We start from the raw sequence: 21,491 nt of genomic DNA on the forward strand, positions 1-21,491 counted from the left end.
TGGCGAATGAGGTCCCGGAATTAATAAACTCAACATGAAATTAGTTTCTCTCATGCACAACCATGGTGGCAAGTTATATGTCGTCAACACTACCGGCCACATACTATAAGACAGACTCATATTACCAAAGGGATTGAATCCATCTGCAGCCAATCCAAGACGCACATTCCTGGATTCCATTGCAAATGTTGGATTATTTCGGTCAAAGTCCTTCCAAGCTTTCCCATCAGCAGGATGACGCAATACACCATCTTCTTTTATACGTTGCTCGTGATGCCATCTCATATGTTGAGCAATGTGCCTCGATGCATATTTTCGCATTAACCTAGGGGTTAAAGGAAAATAACGCATCACTTTATGAGGCACTTTCTTTCCCTTGGTGTTCTTGTCCACCCATCGATCCTCTCGACAAACAGGACATTTGCTTTTTCCAGCATGTTCTTTCCAAAACAGTGCGCAATCATGCTTGCAGACATGGATTGACTCGTAGCCCAATCCAAGCTTCCGCAACAACCTTTTCGCTGCATAGTACGATTTTGGAAGCTTATTTGGGGCTGGAAATGCATCATGTAACAACTCCAGCATTCCATCAAATATTTTGTTGGGAATTTTTCCCAACACTTTGAAATGCATTAACTTCACTAGGAAATTCAATGAAGTGTAATTTTGACACCCGGGGAATAATGGAGCCTCGATCTCAGCAAACAAATCGTTATAATGTTGCCCACTCCTGTAGTCTGTTGTAGGTATCTCTTGACCGCGCTCATTCTCCGCTTGTTCGTCATTGTCATTTTGCATAAGATCAGTGAGAACATCCATCATTTCATCTTCATCATTTTGATCTATCCGAGCTCTCATTGGTATTATTTCATCCTCTCCATGCCAATGCCAATTGGTATATTTCCGTAGAAAACCATTTACAAAAAGATGATTTTCTAATACATCAATCGTCTGAAATTCAACGTTGACACACCTCCTACACGGACATTTCACCAATCCCCTTGAGTCAACGCACTGCCAGGCTCTCTGGAGAAAATCCATCACACCAGCCTCATACTCATCGGATAATCGATCTGTCAAATTAATCCAACTCTTGTCGATTGACATTGTATGAATGCAGCACTGCACAGAACACTAATCATCAAACTTACAATCAATTTGTGTGTGTCCTAATTCAGAAAGAGGCAAATGTAAGAGTCTTCAATGACTCACCTTCTCTAAACGGGTCTAAGGCTTCTTGTGATGAACACTAAAAAAATATAATATTATCACTAGGTGATAATAACACTATTATATCTTTGGTAATAATTTCTTATTACCAAAGAAAAAAGCAAATATAATTAAATATGTTTTTTTTAATGTCTTATGCTTTTTGAAGTTAATTATGTTGTTTTATGATATCTAACTATAATATATTTCAGTGTAAATATTATTAAAATTATTTAAATTTGACATATTAATTTAGTATTTATTAAATTACATATTTTACTTATGCTTTATTGAATAGTTTGATTAATTTAAACAAAATTTCTAAAATTTGTTTAAAATTTATTTAACTACTTTAGGATTAATTTTTATTTTTATTAAAATTTAGTTGCATAATGTTAATGTTAATTTTTTTTTATCTTAATTTTAAAATATATTATTTATATAAAAAAAATAAATTATTCAAAAATTGAAAAAAAAATTAAAAAAAATACAGAAAAATTAAAAACAACTAACAAATATTATTAAAAACATATTTTTTTAATTTTAATTTTAATAATGATTAAAACTAACAAATATTAAATTTAATTTTTTAAATTTTAATTTTAATAATGGTTTTCTAATAATATATTTGTTAATTTTATTTAATCAGAACTAACACATATTATTTTTTTACATATTAATTTAGTATTTATTAAATTACATATTTTACTTATGCTTTATTGAATAGTTTGATTAATTTAAACAAAATTTCTAAGATTTGTTTAAAATTTATTTATTTACTTTAGGATTTAATTATTACTTAAATTATTTAATTAATGTTTATTTTTATTAAAATTTATTCACAATATCTCTAAATTTTACAATTCTAAAAAAATATTAAATATGTTTACTAATATGTTTAATACACATAAAATTCACCAAAACAACATAGAAATTATTTTAAAAAAAATACTAATCAATCATATAACAATTTTCCAATTCCTAATATCATTTTTACTAATACATATTTTGAAAACCTAAAAATAAATACATTCTATCTAATATAATAATTTCATATTTTTATTAAAATTAATATTATATTATTTATATAAAAAAACATAAATTATTCAAAAATTGAAAAAAAATTAAAAAAATACAGAAAAATTAAAAAAAACTTACCAATGCCTTCAATATCTTGCTAGCAATCTCTTTAGTCCAACAAAAACCGAATACCCAATCTTCAAACAAAAATTACAAAATATCATTATACAATTTCATAAATATATATATATATATAAAATGAATAAATCGTTAGAATTACTTTAAAATTTATTACTTATTTAAATAAAATTTCAGGATTAATGTTTATTTTTATTAAAATTTGGTTGCATAATGTTATTGTTAATTTGATTTAATCATGATTAAAAATATATTATACAACTTATCAATTCACTATTTCTTAAATTATAAATTTTATTGAGTATTTTTAATTCTAAAAAAAATTGGGCAGCATAACGGCTGTATTTTCAAATATCCCAAAATTTAAAAACCTGCAAATAATACATAAAAAAATATCCAGTCGCAGAACATACACAAAGCAATACAAATACATTATAAATGACTATATAATTTATAATTATTACTCTAAATTTTATTAATTATTCAATTTTCTATTTAAAATATCATAATTCTACTAAAAATTAACAACAAAAACAAAGCATCAATATTCATCAACACTAAGAATAAAAAAATTAACAACAACAACAAAATTCAAATTAAATAAACAAAACTCACTCAAATAATCAAAATTTATTAACCAAATCTAATAATCTAAAACTAAAATTATTTAACCCAATCTAAAAAACAAACAATCAAATATTAAATTTTCATATAAACATATATTTATAACTAAAAGTCAAATTATATACCTAAAAAATAAATTATTAAATTAATAAATTTTCATACTAATAAATTAATTATTTATCATATGATTAAACTAACTAAATCTTAAAACTATATATGTATTTTACAAAAATACTACACAATATATTATTTCCTCTAAATTAGATATCACTAAATTTTTAACTAATTTTCATCACAAATTATTATTTTTACCTATTTTAATTACAGAATCAGAAATTATATATATAATATAACAAATAACAATATATTAACAATATTAAACAAATTATAAATAAAACCCTAAATATATTTATGCAAGAAATATAAATAAAACCAAAAAATTACAAAGGAAATGTGAAATACCTCTAAAACCGCTGGTATACAATGCAAATCCTGAAAAAAAATACCACAAAAATCTCATTATAAAAACCCAAAACTGAAAAAAAATTTATAAACTTATACAAAAAAAAAACTGAAATATTTGTAAATAACTACCTCAATAGACCTTATATCCACTTAAATCTTCTTTGGAATGTAAACGTTGACAAAAACCAAACTTTGTGGGGGCCGAAATCCAGGAAAATAGAAATGGGGGGCGGAGAAAACGGTTTTGGGGTTTTTTCCGTTTCAGAGAAATGAGCTCTCTGTTTGGGGAAGATGAAGATTATAAAGACCCTATACCGAGAACATGTTCTCGGTATAGGGTCCTCGGTACACAAACTAAAATGAAATAACCGCGTAAAAAAGGCGGGAGTCTGAATTATCTATACCGAGAACGTGTTCTCGGTATAGAACGTTTTTTTTGTAGTAAACTATGGTCAATAAAAACCAACTGAATTGGAAAGAAGATGGAAAAATAATAATAAATACAGAAAATAAAGGAAATTAATTAGACAAAACAAATGAAAGAGACAAGAAGCTGGACCAACCAATTTAAAAAGATAGGAGAATGACTATATATATAAATTATTAAAATGATTTATACATTTTTGTACTTTGTGTTTTGTCTCATTATTTGTTTAGATCTTGTATTTTGACAAATTTTATTTTGGATCCTGTGTTTTGTAAAATGATTCAACTCATAAACTCAATTTTAAATGAAGACAAAATTGAATATAACAACACAGTAGTTAGGCAAAATGATTTTGTTTTTGTTTTAAATTGTTAGTTTGGTGAATTATTTGTAATTTTAGCTCAGTAAGCTTTGACCAAAATTGATTTTAGGATTCTATTTGAACCATTTTACAAAATACATGATCCAAAAAGTCATTTATCTAAACACTGAGTCCAAACAAATAATTGAAAAAAAATACGGTCTAAAAATATATAAAGGAAGAAGTAAGGCAAGGTTTTTTTATCCCTAATGATCTACTCGCTTGGCTAATATCTTTGCTAGTCCTTTTAGATCGTAGTGAAAGAAGTTAAAGCTCTTGACCAAAATCTATGGGTTGGGATCTCTTCTCGGAAGAATTCGAAGCAGAGATCTTTCTATTCATGAAAGATTGTAAAATATAAGAATTTGATTGACTCACAGAGGAAAATCCAAATTGTTCCAAACCAGATCTCCTCTTGGAAGAATTAGAGTAAGGCTAAACACATACAAATATTACACATATTTACCCACAATAATGTATAATTAATTTCTATTTAAAAAAATGTGTGATTAATATTATTCATTAATAAATAATTGTGATTAAATTTATTAAAACAATAAATTATTATTTAAAATCTAATTAGGTTATAAAAATTAATTTAGTAGAAAATTTTGTTAAATATATAGTTTATTATTAGATTTTCTTTTTAGTTTTAGTTTTTGGAATAAATAAATAAATCAGATTATTGGTATGTTATCTTTTAGTAGTTTGAAAAATGATATCATGTTTAAAAATAATACTATTAATGTTGCTTAATGTATTATATGTTATTAGATTTAATTAGTATTTTAATCTAGATTTAATTAATTAGGTTTACAAAAATTGAATATGCTATATTTAATGTTTGATATACGATATTGAAGTGCATAAATCAATTGTTAAGTATAGATGTTAAAATTGATGAAGAAGATAAAACTATTATTTTGTTGGCCTCTCTACCAAAATCATATGAGACGTTCACTACAAGAAAAAATGCTTTTAATAACACCGAAAATGTGTTATCAAAACATACGATAACACTTTCTGATGTGTTAAGACCAACTATGTTATCGAAGGTCAGGGTACTTTACATAACACTTTATCAGTGCTATACAGATGTGTTATTGTACTATCAACGATAACACAATTTTTGTGTTATTTTAATATATAGATAAGTGTTTAATTATGTTATTTATAGTCGATTATATAACATTTTTTTTGTGTTATACTACACTTTAGTATAACACTTTTTTTTCTGTTATACTACACTTTAGTATAACACATTTTTTGTGTTATACTATACTTACAAATAAAATGAAGAGAAATAGATCAATGGTGCTGAGAGAAACATGTATTTTGGTGATTCAATCTTATAGACAAAATAATGATGGCCACATACCAGTAGTATATACAGTAGAAGAAGCCAATACAACATGCCAACTCATATATACATATATTGCAAGGGAACAATACTGTGGAATCAGTAATAGAAGAAATTGAAGAAACAACATGAAAGAAGAACTTCGAAAGATCATCAGAAAATCAACACAAAAATGCAATACTTTATGTGCTGTCATTTTAGAAAAGTAAATTACAAATAAAATAATTTTAACAAGAAATCATAACTAAATCTATTTTAATAGTATTGTAAAGTATTAAAAATAAATTGTAGACTAAAACTGTCCAATCTAAGATACAAATTCCAGAGAACACATCAAAAGAAGAAAGATATAATACAATTTTACAAAGAGAAACAAAATACAATATTTACAACAAAGGTTTGAATAAAAAAAAGTACTAAAAAGAATGAAATCCATTCCCAAAAAAGTATCAATGAGAGTAGACGTTAAACAACAATGTGGTACTCAATCCAACAAGTTCCTCAAGAAAACAACAATGTTGAAGCCACCTTGTAGCAAAACTTGCTAAAAATTCAATCACATCATTCAGAAGGTTAAACCATTACCACTACAACCACTGCCATTGACATTCACCAAAACCACCATAAATGCACTTCCAACAGATAATTTATTCTATCCTTTAGAGAACAACAATAATAATAAGAGTAACGATACGTTGACACAAAATATGCAGCAAATGGCCTTTGGAGGCTTATAATGAATGTTGATAATGGTGGGAGCAGAAAGATAAAACCAAACCGAAGACTCGTGTGCAAAACTATCATCATTAGGCCAAAAAAAAAATATCATAATCTAAGAAGCAAAGATGAGCCAAAATAGATATCGACAAAATCAAATCCAATGTAAACAAGAATGCACTGGAAACAGGTTCAAGTTACTTGATACAAAAGCATCAAAGGCATGGTCAAGTAGTGTTCAAAAACATGCATTATAAAACAGATTAATAATAAAGGTAGTGTTTAAATAATTCTTCCTCTAATCTATTAACATGTGATAAAACAAATAAAGCATTATAAAACAGAGAATAACAAACTTAGATATTCAAAAGCCCTCAGATCTCATAAGCTAATATGGTCATTAACAGTGTACATGAGAATTTTCATTATAAGCCTCAAGAGCACGCACAATACATTATGTAAAATAGACTTTTTTTGGTGAAAAAGTAGAGAGAGAGAGAGAGAGACAAGGCTTATAATGCAAACCCATGAAACTACTTCTGAAAATTATATTTTCCATCACAGGGCAAATATGCATGCAAAGAAAGTGAAAACTAACAAAAAAAAAAGACAATATCTTCATATTATTACATAAGGCAATAAAATATATATTTTGTAGCTGTAAAAAGAGACCATTTTAATATATAAATGCCCTCAGAGATTAATGCTAGAAATTTCATGAACATTGAAAATTCATTAAGAACCAATCAAATCTTCAAGGTTTAAACACCACCACTTCAACCATCACCTTTGGCATTCACCACCACCAACAGCAAACATAGATCATCATCACCACAACCAACATGAGAAAATAGTAATAAATAAATAAATAAATAAAATAAAATAATGGATCATGGTGAGTACCAAAGATGGTGAGAGCAGAAAAGATGGAGGCTCAAAATGAAATCAATGCACATATCAATACAAAAATAAAAGTTTTCATCATCAGGCACAAAGTAATCTAGAAACAAACTAAAGAACCGTGGAAAAAAAAGGAAAGTAATCATCAGGCCAAGGCATTGTTTCCAATATTGATTTTTTCCATCACAGGGCAAAGGATACTACCATTTGTAAAACCCACTAACATTAAAAAGGAAAATACAGTAAAATCAACTTTACAGCTTCGAATAAAAAATCAGTACATAAGTTATATTGTAGACATCATTAGTTACTAATCATGGATTAAGTTCAATTCAACATTACATATAAATTTTCAAGAGTATAGGAGTGAGGAAGAGAGCATAAGGAATGCGACCAAGAACCATCTCAGTGAAGATGTTGACACAGTAAAAATGTCATCACAAATCAGCAACTCAAGTTATACATGATCTAAGGATCCGTAATGAATGTGAACAACCATTGAGGAAACACAAATTCATTATAGAAGTAACAAGAGCAACCCATTAAATGTAGCCAATGTATTATTAGAGAGCCCTAAGATCTCATAGCTATATAAGATCATTAACAATATTAACCACATATTATTTTTCAAAGCCCATTTACATCTTCACCCACCTCGTAAGATAGAGAGAGAGAGAGTAGTAGTAGTAGTAGTCGTAAAGAAGGAAAGAAAGAGAGATAGATAGATAGATATGATGGCGGTGGTGGCGATGATGAGGCGGCAAAGATGTAAAGGGCAATTATGAAAAACCAAGGAGAATTTGTTTCCAACAATGAGTTTTTCCATCACAGGGCAGAAACACTATTATACATGATATAATCATCACTAGAAGTCAATTGAAAAGATCAGCGAACAATACAATGCGGAAACAAACACGAAAATGAAGTGAAAGTTCCTCCCTTTAAGTGGGTAGGTTCATATAAAGCTTTCTAGGCTGCATGTCCATCAATTAACGCAGCAAAAAAACTACTCATAAACATTTGCCATCATCTATTAAAGAACCCATTAACATACCAAACCAGAACAAAAAAATAAACATTGAGTGAGAAAAATGCAAAGAAAAAAGCTCAAACTAGAGCCATAATCATAGAGACTGAGTTCAGTTGGAAATTAAATATGATTTTTCAAGAGAATGCGAGTGAGGACGAGAGCTTAAGGATTGCAAAACATAGGTAGAGCGAGAGTATGAGAGACTATTAAATTTTCAATACAAACAACTAGAAACTAACACAAGGATTCACCATTTGTATCGGCTAAATCCAAAGAATAACAAAGAAAACTAGAGAAAATATATAGAACAAGGATCTCCCTATATGTCTCCTTGGTTTTACTAAGACCATCCTTAAAGACTTCTATAATACCACTTCACGATATTGAGACCTCCACACATCCTCAACCCTGAGCCAAACACAAAAACAGAGAAGAGAGAGAAAGAAAAAAAAGAAAAGCAGAATGAGAAGAGATACACACACAAAAAAAGAGAGAGAGATTAACCTAAACACAACACACAATAAACAATAAACAATTGCAGAAATGCATTTAAATTTGATGCTTGACATTTTAACTGATATACCTCTAAAGGATTAAGCTAGGCCACTGAACCATCAACATTTCAAAACTATATATATATTCAAGTTTATTCAACATATGACAATGGAATTAACTATCATTTTCCAAGAGCATAAAATAGAGCCATTTTGATAACCAAACTTATTAGATTAAAATACATGCTTCTCCTCCATACCATACCATACCTGTTAAGAATCGACTCCAAGTGACGATGCAATAGGAGAAACGCAGGGGAACCAATATCAGCGTCTACCATCTCTATGGCCGTCATCAATCATTGCAAGACCTTCCTGTAGAATTCATTTTTAAAGGGTTCCAAGTCAGATTTTAATCACATTACAAGAATAGGGTAGGAAAATAAAGCAAAAATAGCATAAAAACTTACATCTAGCAAAGTATCAAGTGCATCAGTTGCACGACCAGTGGTCCAAGAAAGCCGCCTTTCAACTTCATCAATGGTGGGCTCGCACTGGCACGAAGGCACGCAGAGGTGGGGTCGCACCTGGGGTCACTTGGTTTGGGGGTTGGGTTCACGGGTGCCTGAGATTTGGAGCTTGGCTCGGAGAAAAACGGGTGTGAGGATGGTGGTTAGGTGGTCGGAGCTGAGGATGATGGTGGTTACGGGAGTGCGGCTAGGGCGAAGGGAAGAGAGAGACGAGAAGGAGAAGGGGAAAAAAGATATGAGAATTGGGTCTCTCTCGAGTCTCACAAATTTTGAGGTCAAAAATGAAAAAAAATAAGTGGCGCGGGATGGTGTAATATTACCGCCCTTTTTTTCACAAAGTGGCTCATTATAGTACTCTAGCATAACACTTTTTTATTAGTATTATATTCATGTGTTATGGAAATGGGTATTTGGTGTAGTGGGCGTTTCGATGTATATAGGAGATATTACATTTAATGTCATTATTTAAATTGATATACAGAATATCTTCCCGAAATATGTGGGAATGAACTCTGTAACCTCCCCTATAAATAGAGGAGGAATGACCACTTGTAAAGGATGGATTTCTTTTGCCTTGAGAGGAAGCTCTGGGTAATTCATCTCTGAAGAATTTCCAGAAATCTCTAAGTTTCAATAACATAGACTCGTGGACTAGGCAGAGTTAACTGCGTAACCATGTAAAAACCCTTTTGTTTTTCTTCTTTATTCATTCACTTCATAGTTCACGTTGTTTAATTGCTCTACGATTTAAGTTGACGAAAAACGACGTCAACAATATAGGGCTAAACGCGCCCTCTCCCCTTTAACTAATAATTAGGGGAAAAGGCCTTTATCGAGCCTCCAATCTTCGAGCTACTCAAGCTCAAGGCCAAACAATCGACCCTAACAAGAGGAAGGGGCTTCGGGAGGAGGGAGGATGGCACTACCGGTGGCAAAGACCGTTTGGCAAAAACGTTGTAGGCGCAAAACATGGTAGGCCTGTGCCGGGGGAGCATAGCATAGGGAGGAAAGGGAGCCCGGACAGTGGAAGAACCAGGGGAAGCCGAGTCATTTGACGAAAATGGAATGTTTTTCCCATATTAGAGAAGGCCCTATGAAGTAAAGGGAAGTGTATGAATTCTTTGAAAAAAGAGAGAGCGAGCCTATATAAAAAATGTAATAGAGTAAACTCGATGAATAGATAGATTGAACAATAAGACAGACAGCGCTGCCTACACGTGAATTAGCATCCATGGTCGAGCAGTCTCAACTTCACTGCAGGATTTGCGAATGAAGGCTGGGCTGGGCCACCTCAAATGGCGTGAGACGCATCCGGGGAGACCCGCACGTATGGTTTTTAGGGGGACCTGGTCGAAAGACCTGCCGGCGCCCACCCGACTAGAAGGACCGAGAAATTAATATAGTACAAAACTTATATTCAAGCTTTACCTTATTCTGATCGTTCAGAGGGCAATCGTGAAGATAAATTTCTTGTTTGATTAATTATGCTTAAATTTTTTCCCCAAAAGATGATGAATTTGAAAAATTAAATATATTAAACAAATTAAAAAAATAATGTTTTATGATTTGGAGTAGGAAATGATGATGTGGCTAGTAAAAAAGTGATATTCCTAAAAAGAAAGAAAAAAAATTAAATTATTGGGTAGTGGTGGCTGATGGTCATATTATAATCATACAATATTTATTAATTTACAATTTTATTATTATCATACTTTTCTACTTCAATTCATAAAATATATTTTTTATTTGTTTAATTTTTAAAATTTATCATCTTTGAGGATAAAATTGAAGCATATTCAATCAACACAAGAAATTTATTGTATATGCAAATAAAACTAAATCAAATACTACAAATAAAATACTATTAAAGTAATTATTGTATGTGATTTTTTAATATTTAAATAAAAAGAAGTAAAAAAAAAATTTATAAAAAAAATGAAAAAAAAAAGTAAAAGAAAATATATAATTTTTTTAATTATTTGTTATTCTAATTATTTGTTTAATGAATTATACATGTGGCACACGTCAGTGCCCAAACAGTCAAATCAGTAACTGTCAGCCACGTCACTCAGAAACTAACAGAAGTCTCATATTCAGTAATTGCGCATAGTTCGGGGGAATTTTTAATAATGTGAAAAAATCGGGGGTACGAATTGTCAGTTGTAATAGTTCAGGGGGAAAAATCTTATTTTTAAAAAGATTATCATATTATATATATATATATATTTTTTTTTTTTGTTTAAAATCATAAACATTGTTTTGGTTCATTTTATATATTTCTGTTATTCTTTTATATATAATATCATTTATTTATTTAAAATTTATATGATATTGATAAAAATTTAATAAAATTAATTAATAAATTCTATAAATAAAACTAAGTAAACATGTATTGCAAATTATTTTTATCTAGTATAATATATATGAGATAAATTCAAACAAAATCTTATATATCATTGTCCTTTAATTAAATAAACTCAATATTATTTTATGTATATCTATAATTTTACTATGAAATTAAACAAAAACAAAAGTTATGGTCAGCAAAAAAAAGTGGAATAAGTTACTGTGGATCCTTATCCTGTCAACACACAGTAGGTAATGCATTATTGATATTTGGATGTAAATATATGTATATGTTGCTGTCCCTTAATCAATTAATAATTATGCTTATATACATATATATGTATAACAGCTATATATATATATACACATTTTCATTTGAAGTTTTCTTCGTCCCTTATCTATATAACTCAGGTTTGAAAAAACTACCTGTGATATATATATATATCTTTGAAATATATATAATACCATTATGAGTTCTCAAGGAATTAACAGCAGTAAGGTCAAGCCCATTTGTTCAAGCATATGCTATCCTACGCATAATGGTATTTATTATAGGTATTTCTGGCAGAGGTGTTTGGGCAGCAGCTCTTTGCCTCAACTTGAATTTGTCCCACAACAAGGCTCAGTAAGAGTGCAGCCATAATAACAGTTTTGCCTTCCATCGTCTCTTGATTAGTTCACTATATATATAAATATATATAATCTTCTTACAAAGTATAGAGAATACCAGTAATTTATATTGATGAAATGCTGATGGAACTAGACTTACAAACAGGGGTGGAGGGAGGTGTGCCCCCACTCAATTTTTACAATTTTTTTAAAGTGGAATTTGAACACATTTTGAAATATAAACATAAATTATAGTAGGGTCAAATAAATAATTCTATCTACTTTTCATATAAGTTAAAAAAATATTATATATATGTACAATACATATATATATATAAGTATTTTAATTTTTAGTATATAAACAAAAACTTTGATCAATCAATATTATTATATGTTGGTATAAAGTTGAATTATGAGACACTTCAAAATAATAAAAAAAAAATATCACCTAATTTTGTTGTTTCTTTTTATTTTAAATATTTTATTGCACTCATGTATAAAAAAAATAAACACGTGTATTAACACAAATGTTTGAAACTTGTTTTCGGTATCTTAAATTATTCATAATTTCTAAAAAAAATTATGTAATATATATTATAACTACAATATATACAATCATATAAAAACAATTTAGATTCTAAATATTTATATAATAAAAGCACAAATGTAACACCAATAATGCAGGAGAATTTCTCAATATTTTTTATAACATCAAAAAGTTTTTTTTAAGCCCCCACTGTACTTTGTGGCCGGCTCCACCAATGCTTACAAATACTCAACTTAAATAGTAGGTGTTCTTATCTCAAGCTCCACACACTTCGCCTCCTAGTACTACTGTCATATTCATAGTTACATCATATCCCACGTGAATATGATGTTATTGGAATTAGAAAGAAAATTATATGATCACCAGACACTCTATAACGAGTAAATAATAATAATAATAATAATAATAATAATAATAATAATAATAATAAATCTTTGAGAAACTAAGAATTGATACCTTTCAGAAAACTCAAATTCATACTAAATCTTTTCTAGTTTACCATTTCAGACACCTTTTATAAATATTTCATATTAGAAAACATAACAAAAAATTGTATATATGTATATTTCTTGCAAATTAAACCATTGGCTTCATTTTTACCATCTTTTTTTTTTCAACTAAATCAATTAAATTTGTATGCTCTATTATATTATCTGAACTGACAATCAGATCATCAAGCTTGAATTCTCACTGAATTTGATTCCCTGTGGTAGGGTACATTGTAAATTTATTACTGATTCCTCCATTTCTTTAAAATTGTTGATTTTTTACTGCTTAAAACATACGTATGTGATCATCACATCGATATGTTTCGACAATGATGGCATATATTGGACCTCTTTGTTTTAACTTTACAACCCTATGATTTTTGTACATATCTAATAATAACCTGTCACGATATGACACCATGCCAGTTGGCATCATCATAGCCACTCATCCAAGAAATACAATTCAATCCAACAAGTACCTTTATCAGACATGTGTTGGGCTTAATACATAAACGTGATTTTTATTGGCACTACTTTGTTTGTTTGAATTTGTTCTGCATGACAATGATGGCATACATGGATGTCTTGGTAAAATAGTCTATTTTTATAGTGTAATTTGTTTCTTTATCGATTTTAGGAAAATGATTTAATTTATTAGTGAAACTTTGTTATTATCAGTTTTTCCCCTAATATAAAATAATACTAACATAAATCAAAAACCTAAAACCATCATTTGCTGCTACTACTATCGCTTCACCGCTGGTGACCACTACCCATCACCGGCCACTAGCCAAATTCTCAAATATTCATAATGTTAGTTTATATAGGTTTTTAATTATTAAAAATCAGATTTGATGTTGTTTTTGTATATTAAAAATGTAAAATGATTGTGTTTAGTAGATTAAAAGTATTAGTGATTATAAGAAATTAGGTTTATTTATGGAGTTTTGTACAACTTAAAGAATGAAAATCATAAAAAATTAATGGTGGTTTTAGCAGGGTGTCTAATATTTCAAACCAGCTCTCGAAACTTCAGATCGATCGTTGTATATTTTCGACCACCAATCTAAATTTTAGAAATATTAAATTTTGATAAATCATGTTATATATTTCAAACATTAGTAAAAAAGACGATTCTCATTGGTTAACGATCATAACTTATCGAGATGCATTAAGGGTATGAGATGCGTTGAGTGTCGCCATCTTCATAATGTTTGATCAATTGTCATTACCCATCCAAATGCACCTAGCATCGTCTTATCATCAAGATTCATCAAGACAATCAAGAAAAAAAAAATGCTTAAAATACTAGGTAAAGCCTAATCTAAACAAATCCCAAAAAATCCAACAAACACACAAATGTTGGCACAAATTTATTTGAAATATGAAAATAAATGTATAGAAACAATATTCATTATTGTAGTGAGTTTTGTTATACTTAAAACTCCAAAATTAGTAAAGTACCCCATATTTATATGTATGAAGAGAAATGCAATAATTTCATTTATAATTAAATGGCAGAATTTTAAAATCAATGGTTAATAAGACAATAAATAAAATATGCAATATTTGGCAAATTAATATTTAATTGCACTAAAATATAATTGTAAAATATTAAATGTAATTACATATCCAAATTAGCATAATTATTATAATTTCACTAAATTATGTAATATTTGAGGACTCACTGATGTGGATGGCTGGGATGTAATCTATACCAATCTGAGATAAATTAAAAATCCTATGTTTTTACCTATCTTTCCAATTTTCCAATATTCATATTGATTTTATCTTGATATATGCTAGAACATTAAAAACTAAATCATAAGAATCAATACACGAAATTACAAGCTTCGTCTGCACTCGAAACACATTTCAGCCGACTAGTGCTTGGGTTCCCTAAACCAGGGTAATAACTTTCACTATATCAAAGATGTAACTTTACAATAATCAGTTCAGGATTAAACCTGGAAACTATACAATCTTTCTCAACATACAGTGAAGCTTTTTACCCTAAATAACAAAATCCTTTGGTTATAAATGCAAGATCCCCTTGCTTCAATGTCTAACTCCCTTCAACAATATTTCATATATGAAAACCTTAAGATCTATGGCCTCAAGTCTCAGCTGAAATCCCTTCAGCTGTCATAGCTTGACTTCAGAGCTTGCACTGAAACCTTGAACCACTTTCAATGGAGTTTCTTGCAAGAACGGACAAAATATCAACAAAACAAAGAAAAGAGTAATGCAAAATACAATATCCGACTATATGATCTCAGTGGTTAGAGATTTACATTGTGGAAAAGAAAAAGAAGAAAAATAGTTTAAGAGCCAAATAAGGGATTGCAAACGGAGTGGAGTGGACAGCTAACAAACAGAGGTTAAAATTTAATTTTTAAAACATGTTTCATTAAATGATTTGTCCTATTATAATTAGTGGTATCCAAATATGGATAGAGGATACTTATCCCTGTCAGCACACGGTAGGTAATGCATTATTGATATTTGGATGTAAATATATGGAAGAAATCATCATATGTATAACAGCTATATATACACATTTTCATTTGAAGTTTTCTTCGTCCCTTATCTATATAACTCAGGTTTGAAAAAACTACCTGTGATATATATCTTTGAAATATAATACCATTATGGGTTCTCAAGGATTTAACAGCAGTGAGTTATCCCAAGGTCAAGCCCATTTGTTCAAGCACATGCTATCCTACGCAACTTCCATGTCTCTAAAATGTGCAATTCAGCTAGGCATACCAGACATAATCCACAACAATGGCCAAGGCCAAGGCCAACCCATTACTCTCCCTGAGTTGGTCTCTGCCCTTCAACTTGCTCCAGCTCAAACTGGTTTCCTCTACCGTCTGATGCGCCTATTAGTACACTCTGGCTTGTTCACAGCAAAGAAAGTTATTAGCCAAAATGACGAAGAAGTAGATGCATATGGTCTCACACCTTCATCTAGATTACTTGTCACAAATAATGGTAATAATGAGGTCCCCAGCTTGTCCCCCTATGTTCTTGCAGCGATTCATCCAGCTACAGTAACTTCATTCCATTTCCTTGGAAGTTGGTTCCAGCAGAAAGATGCAACTCCAAGTCCAGCAACGCCATTTCATTTAGCTCATGATGGGATTAGCTTTTTTGATTACTGGGGAAAGAATACTGAATACGGTGATCTTTTGAATGATGCAATGGCCGGTGATTCAGGAATGTTGAAGGCTGTTATCAAAGATTTCAAGCCTGTTTTTGAGGGACTGACTTCATTGGTCGATGTGGGTGGCAATACAGGAGTCGTCTGTAAGATTCTCATTGAAGCATTTCCTCACCTGAAATGCTCAGTGCTTGAACTATCACATGTGGTTGCTGATTTACCTAATACTGAAAACTTGAAGTTTATTGAGGGTGACATGTATCAAGCAATCCCTCAAGCTGATGCAATTCTACTCAAGGTGAAATTAATGTTATATATACATATAAAGTGCTATTGTTTCTTTTTTTTTAAGAATTTCGGTGTATAGAACTATATCATAACTGTCATATATATATATATATATAGTCTGTTTTGAGTGGTTGCAGTGATGAAGAATGCCTGACGGTTTTGAAGAAATGTAGAGAAGCCATCCCAAGCAATGGTGGAGGAAAGATTGTCATAATAGACATTGTAATGGATAGCAAAAATGATGAACATGAAATGTTGGAAGCTAAGCTCTCCTATGATTTGTTAACATTGGTTTGTCTAACTGGGAAATGGAGAAGCCCAAAAGATTGGGGAAAGCTCTTCTTGGAAGCTGGTTTCACTCACTATAAAATCACACCCATATATGGTTTAAACTCACTAATTGAGGTTTCACCTTGATTAGAATATCACAAAATCAGTATATATGTTATGTGACCCTTGAAATAAGCATGTGATAACTATTGTGACTATAATTGAGCACAATAAAATTGTCAATATGCAAAGTGTTCATCAGCAAGGGAACTCTAGTTTCTTTTTCGAAAACTTTTTCTGTATTATTTTCTTTCATGTAATGCAATTGGAGTTAAAAATAACTTTATATGATCTGGAGATTTTAATTCTTTGAGTAATTATTGTACTTTTAATTTCGTTTAATAAGGATATGGTAGAATTGGACTTTGGAATGAAATCATATCTTCAATTTATTTCATAAATTTGGTTGAACACTAGAGCAAAGTGTTTTATTTTGAGTTGGCAATTCGGGTTTCATTGATTATTTTATCTTCTCCATTTCAACCTTCAATGTACGCACCAATTAAATATTGTATATAATAAGTATGTATATAACATAAATTATTTGTTTTAACAATTTTTTATTTTTTAATGTGAATTTTAACGGAATATTCTTATATTTAACGGTAGTTTGTAAACATTTAAAATTAAATAAAATAATTAAAGTTTTTAAAATAAGATATTTTACACTAATAATTATTTAAAAATAATAAAATCATATGTTTTATAACTTAAATAAAATTTAATTAAACTTAAACTCACTTATTAGAATAATATCATATTAAACATATAATATAATCTATTGTCAATTAGCAACATTTAAAAAAAAAAAAAAAGCTCGTAAGAAACTTAAATTTAAAATCCACGTATAATATTTAATATTACATTAAACATATAATATATAATCTATTATTGTCACTCCAAAATTAAAAAACTAGAACAAATATAAACTTAAACAAAAATAAATAAATTATTTAATTAAAAAATAAGATATTTATTTGAAATTTATATGACATTAATATAAATTTAATAAAAATAATTAATAAATTCGACAAATAAAACTAAGCAAACGTGCATATTGCAGGTTGCTTGTCTCTAGTAAATTAAAAATAGCATATTGGCATAAATATGAACAATGGCATCTTGATATATTTTTCAAGGCCAGGTGCGATAGGAAGTTATATATATATATATATCTTCTTTATAATAAGTGTGTAGATAAGGAAAATTCTTGATTTCAATAATTTTTTATTTTTTTTCGTTAACTTTAATGGAATATTCTTATATTTAAGAGAATATTGTACACATGACTTAAACTTAAATAAAATTAAATAACTAAAAAAAAAATTAAAATATGATATTTTTGAGATATTTTACAATGATAATTATTTAAAAATAATAAAATCATATATTTTATAACTTAAATAAAATTTAATTAAACTTAAACTTAATATTATATTAAACATATAATTTATAATATTTTGTTGTCACTGCTAAATTCAAAAACTAGAACAAATATGAACTTAAAAAAATAAAGAAATTAATTAATTGAAAATGATATTTTATGATATTTTAAATAATTAAATCATATTTATTTAAAAATAGTAAAGGCATACATCATTTTTTTATCTTATAAATTTGTGTGATAGTTTGTTTTTTTTTCAAGTGATTGAAACTCTTTTTCTTCATCAAATACGTCAAAGGACATTGTGAGATACATTAGAAACTAAAAATAATACATGTATGCATATTACTGTCTAGGTACACTATGACTTTTTCTATTCTTATTTTATTTCTATTATTTTTTTTAAAATATTATTGTATTTTATATATATGTCATGTAGTCATATAAATATATATATGTTAACGTTGTGTTTAGATGTCATATGTAGAGATTATTGATATAAATATTTTTATAGAGATTTTTTCCAAATTATACTTTTTTTGGTGTTTTTTTTTTACTATTTTACAGTCCCTGATTTTTTTTTTCAAAAATACTACCTTAAGCTTTTGGAAAATACGTTTTTAAAGTTTTATATTTACAAAAATACGATGTGAATGAAACAACTAAAAAACAACAATAAGACAAAAACTAAACATTAACTCTATTTTTGTAAAATCAAAATATATCATAAAACAACTAAACAACAAATAGACAACAATAAAACAACTATAAATAAACTTAAACAACTAAAAATCAACATGAAAACAACTATACATGTAACGCCCTACTGCCTTAGAGCCGTTACTAAGTGAGTTTAAAATGTACTTTTAACTCGCTAATCGAGGTTTTGAGTCAAAAGTGTAATTAAACCATAAACAGAGTCATAAACTTAGAAAGTAATTCCATTTACTGAAAATCATAAAGCGTTTAACATTTGGGATCCCAAAATACTGTTTAGAAATATTTACAACCCAAAAACATAATCAGTGTCGGCTAAACGACAAAATCTAGGTTCAGTACAATCATCTCCCAAAATACCCCTCGCCGTGGCAGCTGGGCAGGCCAAACATGTATGCACCGCTTCACGCTCTCCGTACTCATGGTTGGTCAACTTTTCCCTTGCCCTTACCTGCACCACAGAGCACCCGTTAGCCGACTGTCAAATTGAAGAACTCCATTCTCAAGGACATGGTCTCTAGTTGCTTCATCATTGAACTGTACCAAAGTAAGCCCCAAAGTCATTCTAGAAATTTGGGCTATCCCTAGATGACCCCAAACCCTTTTTATGAAGCCTTCAAACACTGCCATTGGAGGATTTGCTCCAAGAACCATGCATACCACAGCAGAGCTCCAATTTGCGGACTGAATTCTCACCTCTTCAGCATCCACTTGAGCCAGCTTCTGCCAATTCCTAAAGATAGTTTCAGTGTATTCAAGCTTCGGATTAGAAAAAGAAAGCTTACTCGTTCGGAATTGTTGCCAGTGAAGTTGGGATTCAGACTGGAAATCCCCTTCCGTGACCATGTCACCTTCTTCACTCCTATCCGCCCAAGCGACATTGCTCATCTCGGCACCCAATCCATCATCCACCACCTCAAAAGGCTGGGAACCCTTACCCTGTCGATCCATCTTGAAATTCCGTTTTTAGTAATTACCAAATTAATTAAACCAAGTGAATTAATTAAAGTGCGGAATGGTAATTAACTGTTTACACAGAATACAGTTCTGTCGGGACAGAAACTGAACACAATAAAAAAACAGTGCAAAACAATAAAGAATACAACGAATTTTTACAAGGTTTAGAAACCCTTTCGGATAACCTACTCCTTGGGGCCACGCCCAGAGAATAAAACCAATTAATAAATAATCACAAGTACAAAAACATTGACTTAAACAAAACAAGACTCCTTCTTGAGATTTGCCGCAACTTGTTGTACTTCTCTTCACTAATCTGATCTTGATTGAAACGCTCAACCACTTGAACTCCCTTCAATGGCTAGCGAGTGCTTGCATCCTCCCGACGCAAGGCTTGTAAAAATCTTCTCCCGAAGACTATAAATGTTGTGTTCGAATTACAATGTGTATTCACTCATGAACATGGTATAAACTCACCACTAAAAAACTAAACACACATAATTCTACAAGATCACATGAATACTTATGATCTTGAATACAAAGAGGAACTCTCACAAATATTACAATAATGCTCACAAATAATGCACCAAAGAGTTCATCTTTCTCACTGCCTTTAGAGCCCTATTTATAGAGTCTTTTTCGTGCTCACAAAGGCAGAGAAAGAATTATTCTAATAAAGGCAAGAATCACAGAAGATATTCTTGATTGTTGAAGAGTTGCCTTATTTAGAAGATGCTGATCCGACAGATGCGATATCAGTGGGGACAGCTCAGACCTGTGTCGGATCAAAAAAAGCTCAAAAAGGAAACAATAATTAATGACATTAAGAACCAGTTTCCTGATTGCAATCCTTGAGCTGCACGAAAATATATCAGCAAATAATCCAAAAACAACTTTGGGTAAGTACCGAATATTTGCAATAAACTTTGTTTCCTTTATAAACAAAATGAGACAATATAGGCTAAATAAGGAAGCACATTATTGTCCAAAATTCACACAAAAGGAAAGTGGTTTTCTGAAAATATCAATAAAGGAAACCAAACAATTCCGAAAATTATAATAAAGGGAAACAAACATTTCCGAATATTATAATAAAGGGAAACAACTAATTCAACCAATTTTATCTTTTAAGAAAAAGATATTTCTATAAAAATGCCAATAAGGATTAACACATCTCACCATCATGCATAATCCCAGGCCTAGGCACTTCGACATCCATTAACTTGCCCTGCTCTGGATCGGCAACATCATCTCCCTCGGCTTCAAGCACTATCTTCTGTTGAACCGCTTGCAAAACCTTCTCAGACCGATCATCAGAAAGAATATCAGGCTTACGAATCGGCTTCTTCCTCTTCGCCATGGAAGGGAGCAACCCGACCCCTCA

The 21,491-nt window shown here is 29.8% G+C and overlaps 1 protein-coding gene across 1 annotated transcript; it reads left to right on the forward strand.

Moving 5' to 3' along the window:
• Positions 1-15,828: 15,828 nt before the first annotated feature.
• Positions 15,829-17,450, forward strand: LOC133789133 (trans-resveratrol di-O-methyltransferase-like). Its single transcript, XM_062226866.1, has 2 exons — positions 15,829-16,729; positions 16,837-17,450. The coding sequence occupies exons 1-2, from the start codon at positions 15,917-15,919 to the stop codon at positions 17,134-17,136; spliced, it is 1,113 nt and encodes a 370-aa protein (XP_062082850.1). The 5' UTR covers positions 15,829-15,916; the 3' UTR covers positions 17,137-17,450.
• Positions 17,451-21,491: the final 4,041 nt, after the last annotated feature.

Source organism: Humulus lupulus, chromosome 7, assembly GCF_963169125.1.
Source record: "Humulus lupulus chromosome 7, drHumLupu1.1, whole genome shotgun sequence".
NCBI lineage: Eukaryota > Viridiplantae > Streptophyta > Magnoliopsida > Rosales > Cannabaceae > Humulus > Humulus lupulus.

Bases quoted from the DNA above. Each gene is read 5' to 3' on its own strand.
- LOC133789133 (XM_062226866.1), top strand. From the start codon at position 15,917: ATGGGTTCTCAAGGATTTAACAGCAGTGAGTTATCCCAAGGTCAAGCC. The intron at 16,730-16,836 runs GTGAAATTAATG...ATATATATATAG, and splicing joins CTGATGCAATTCTACTCAAG to TCTGTTTTGAGTGGTTGCAG.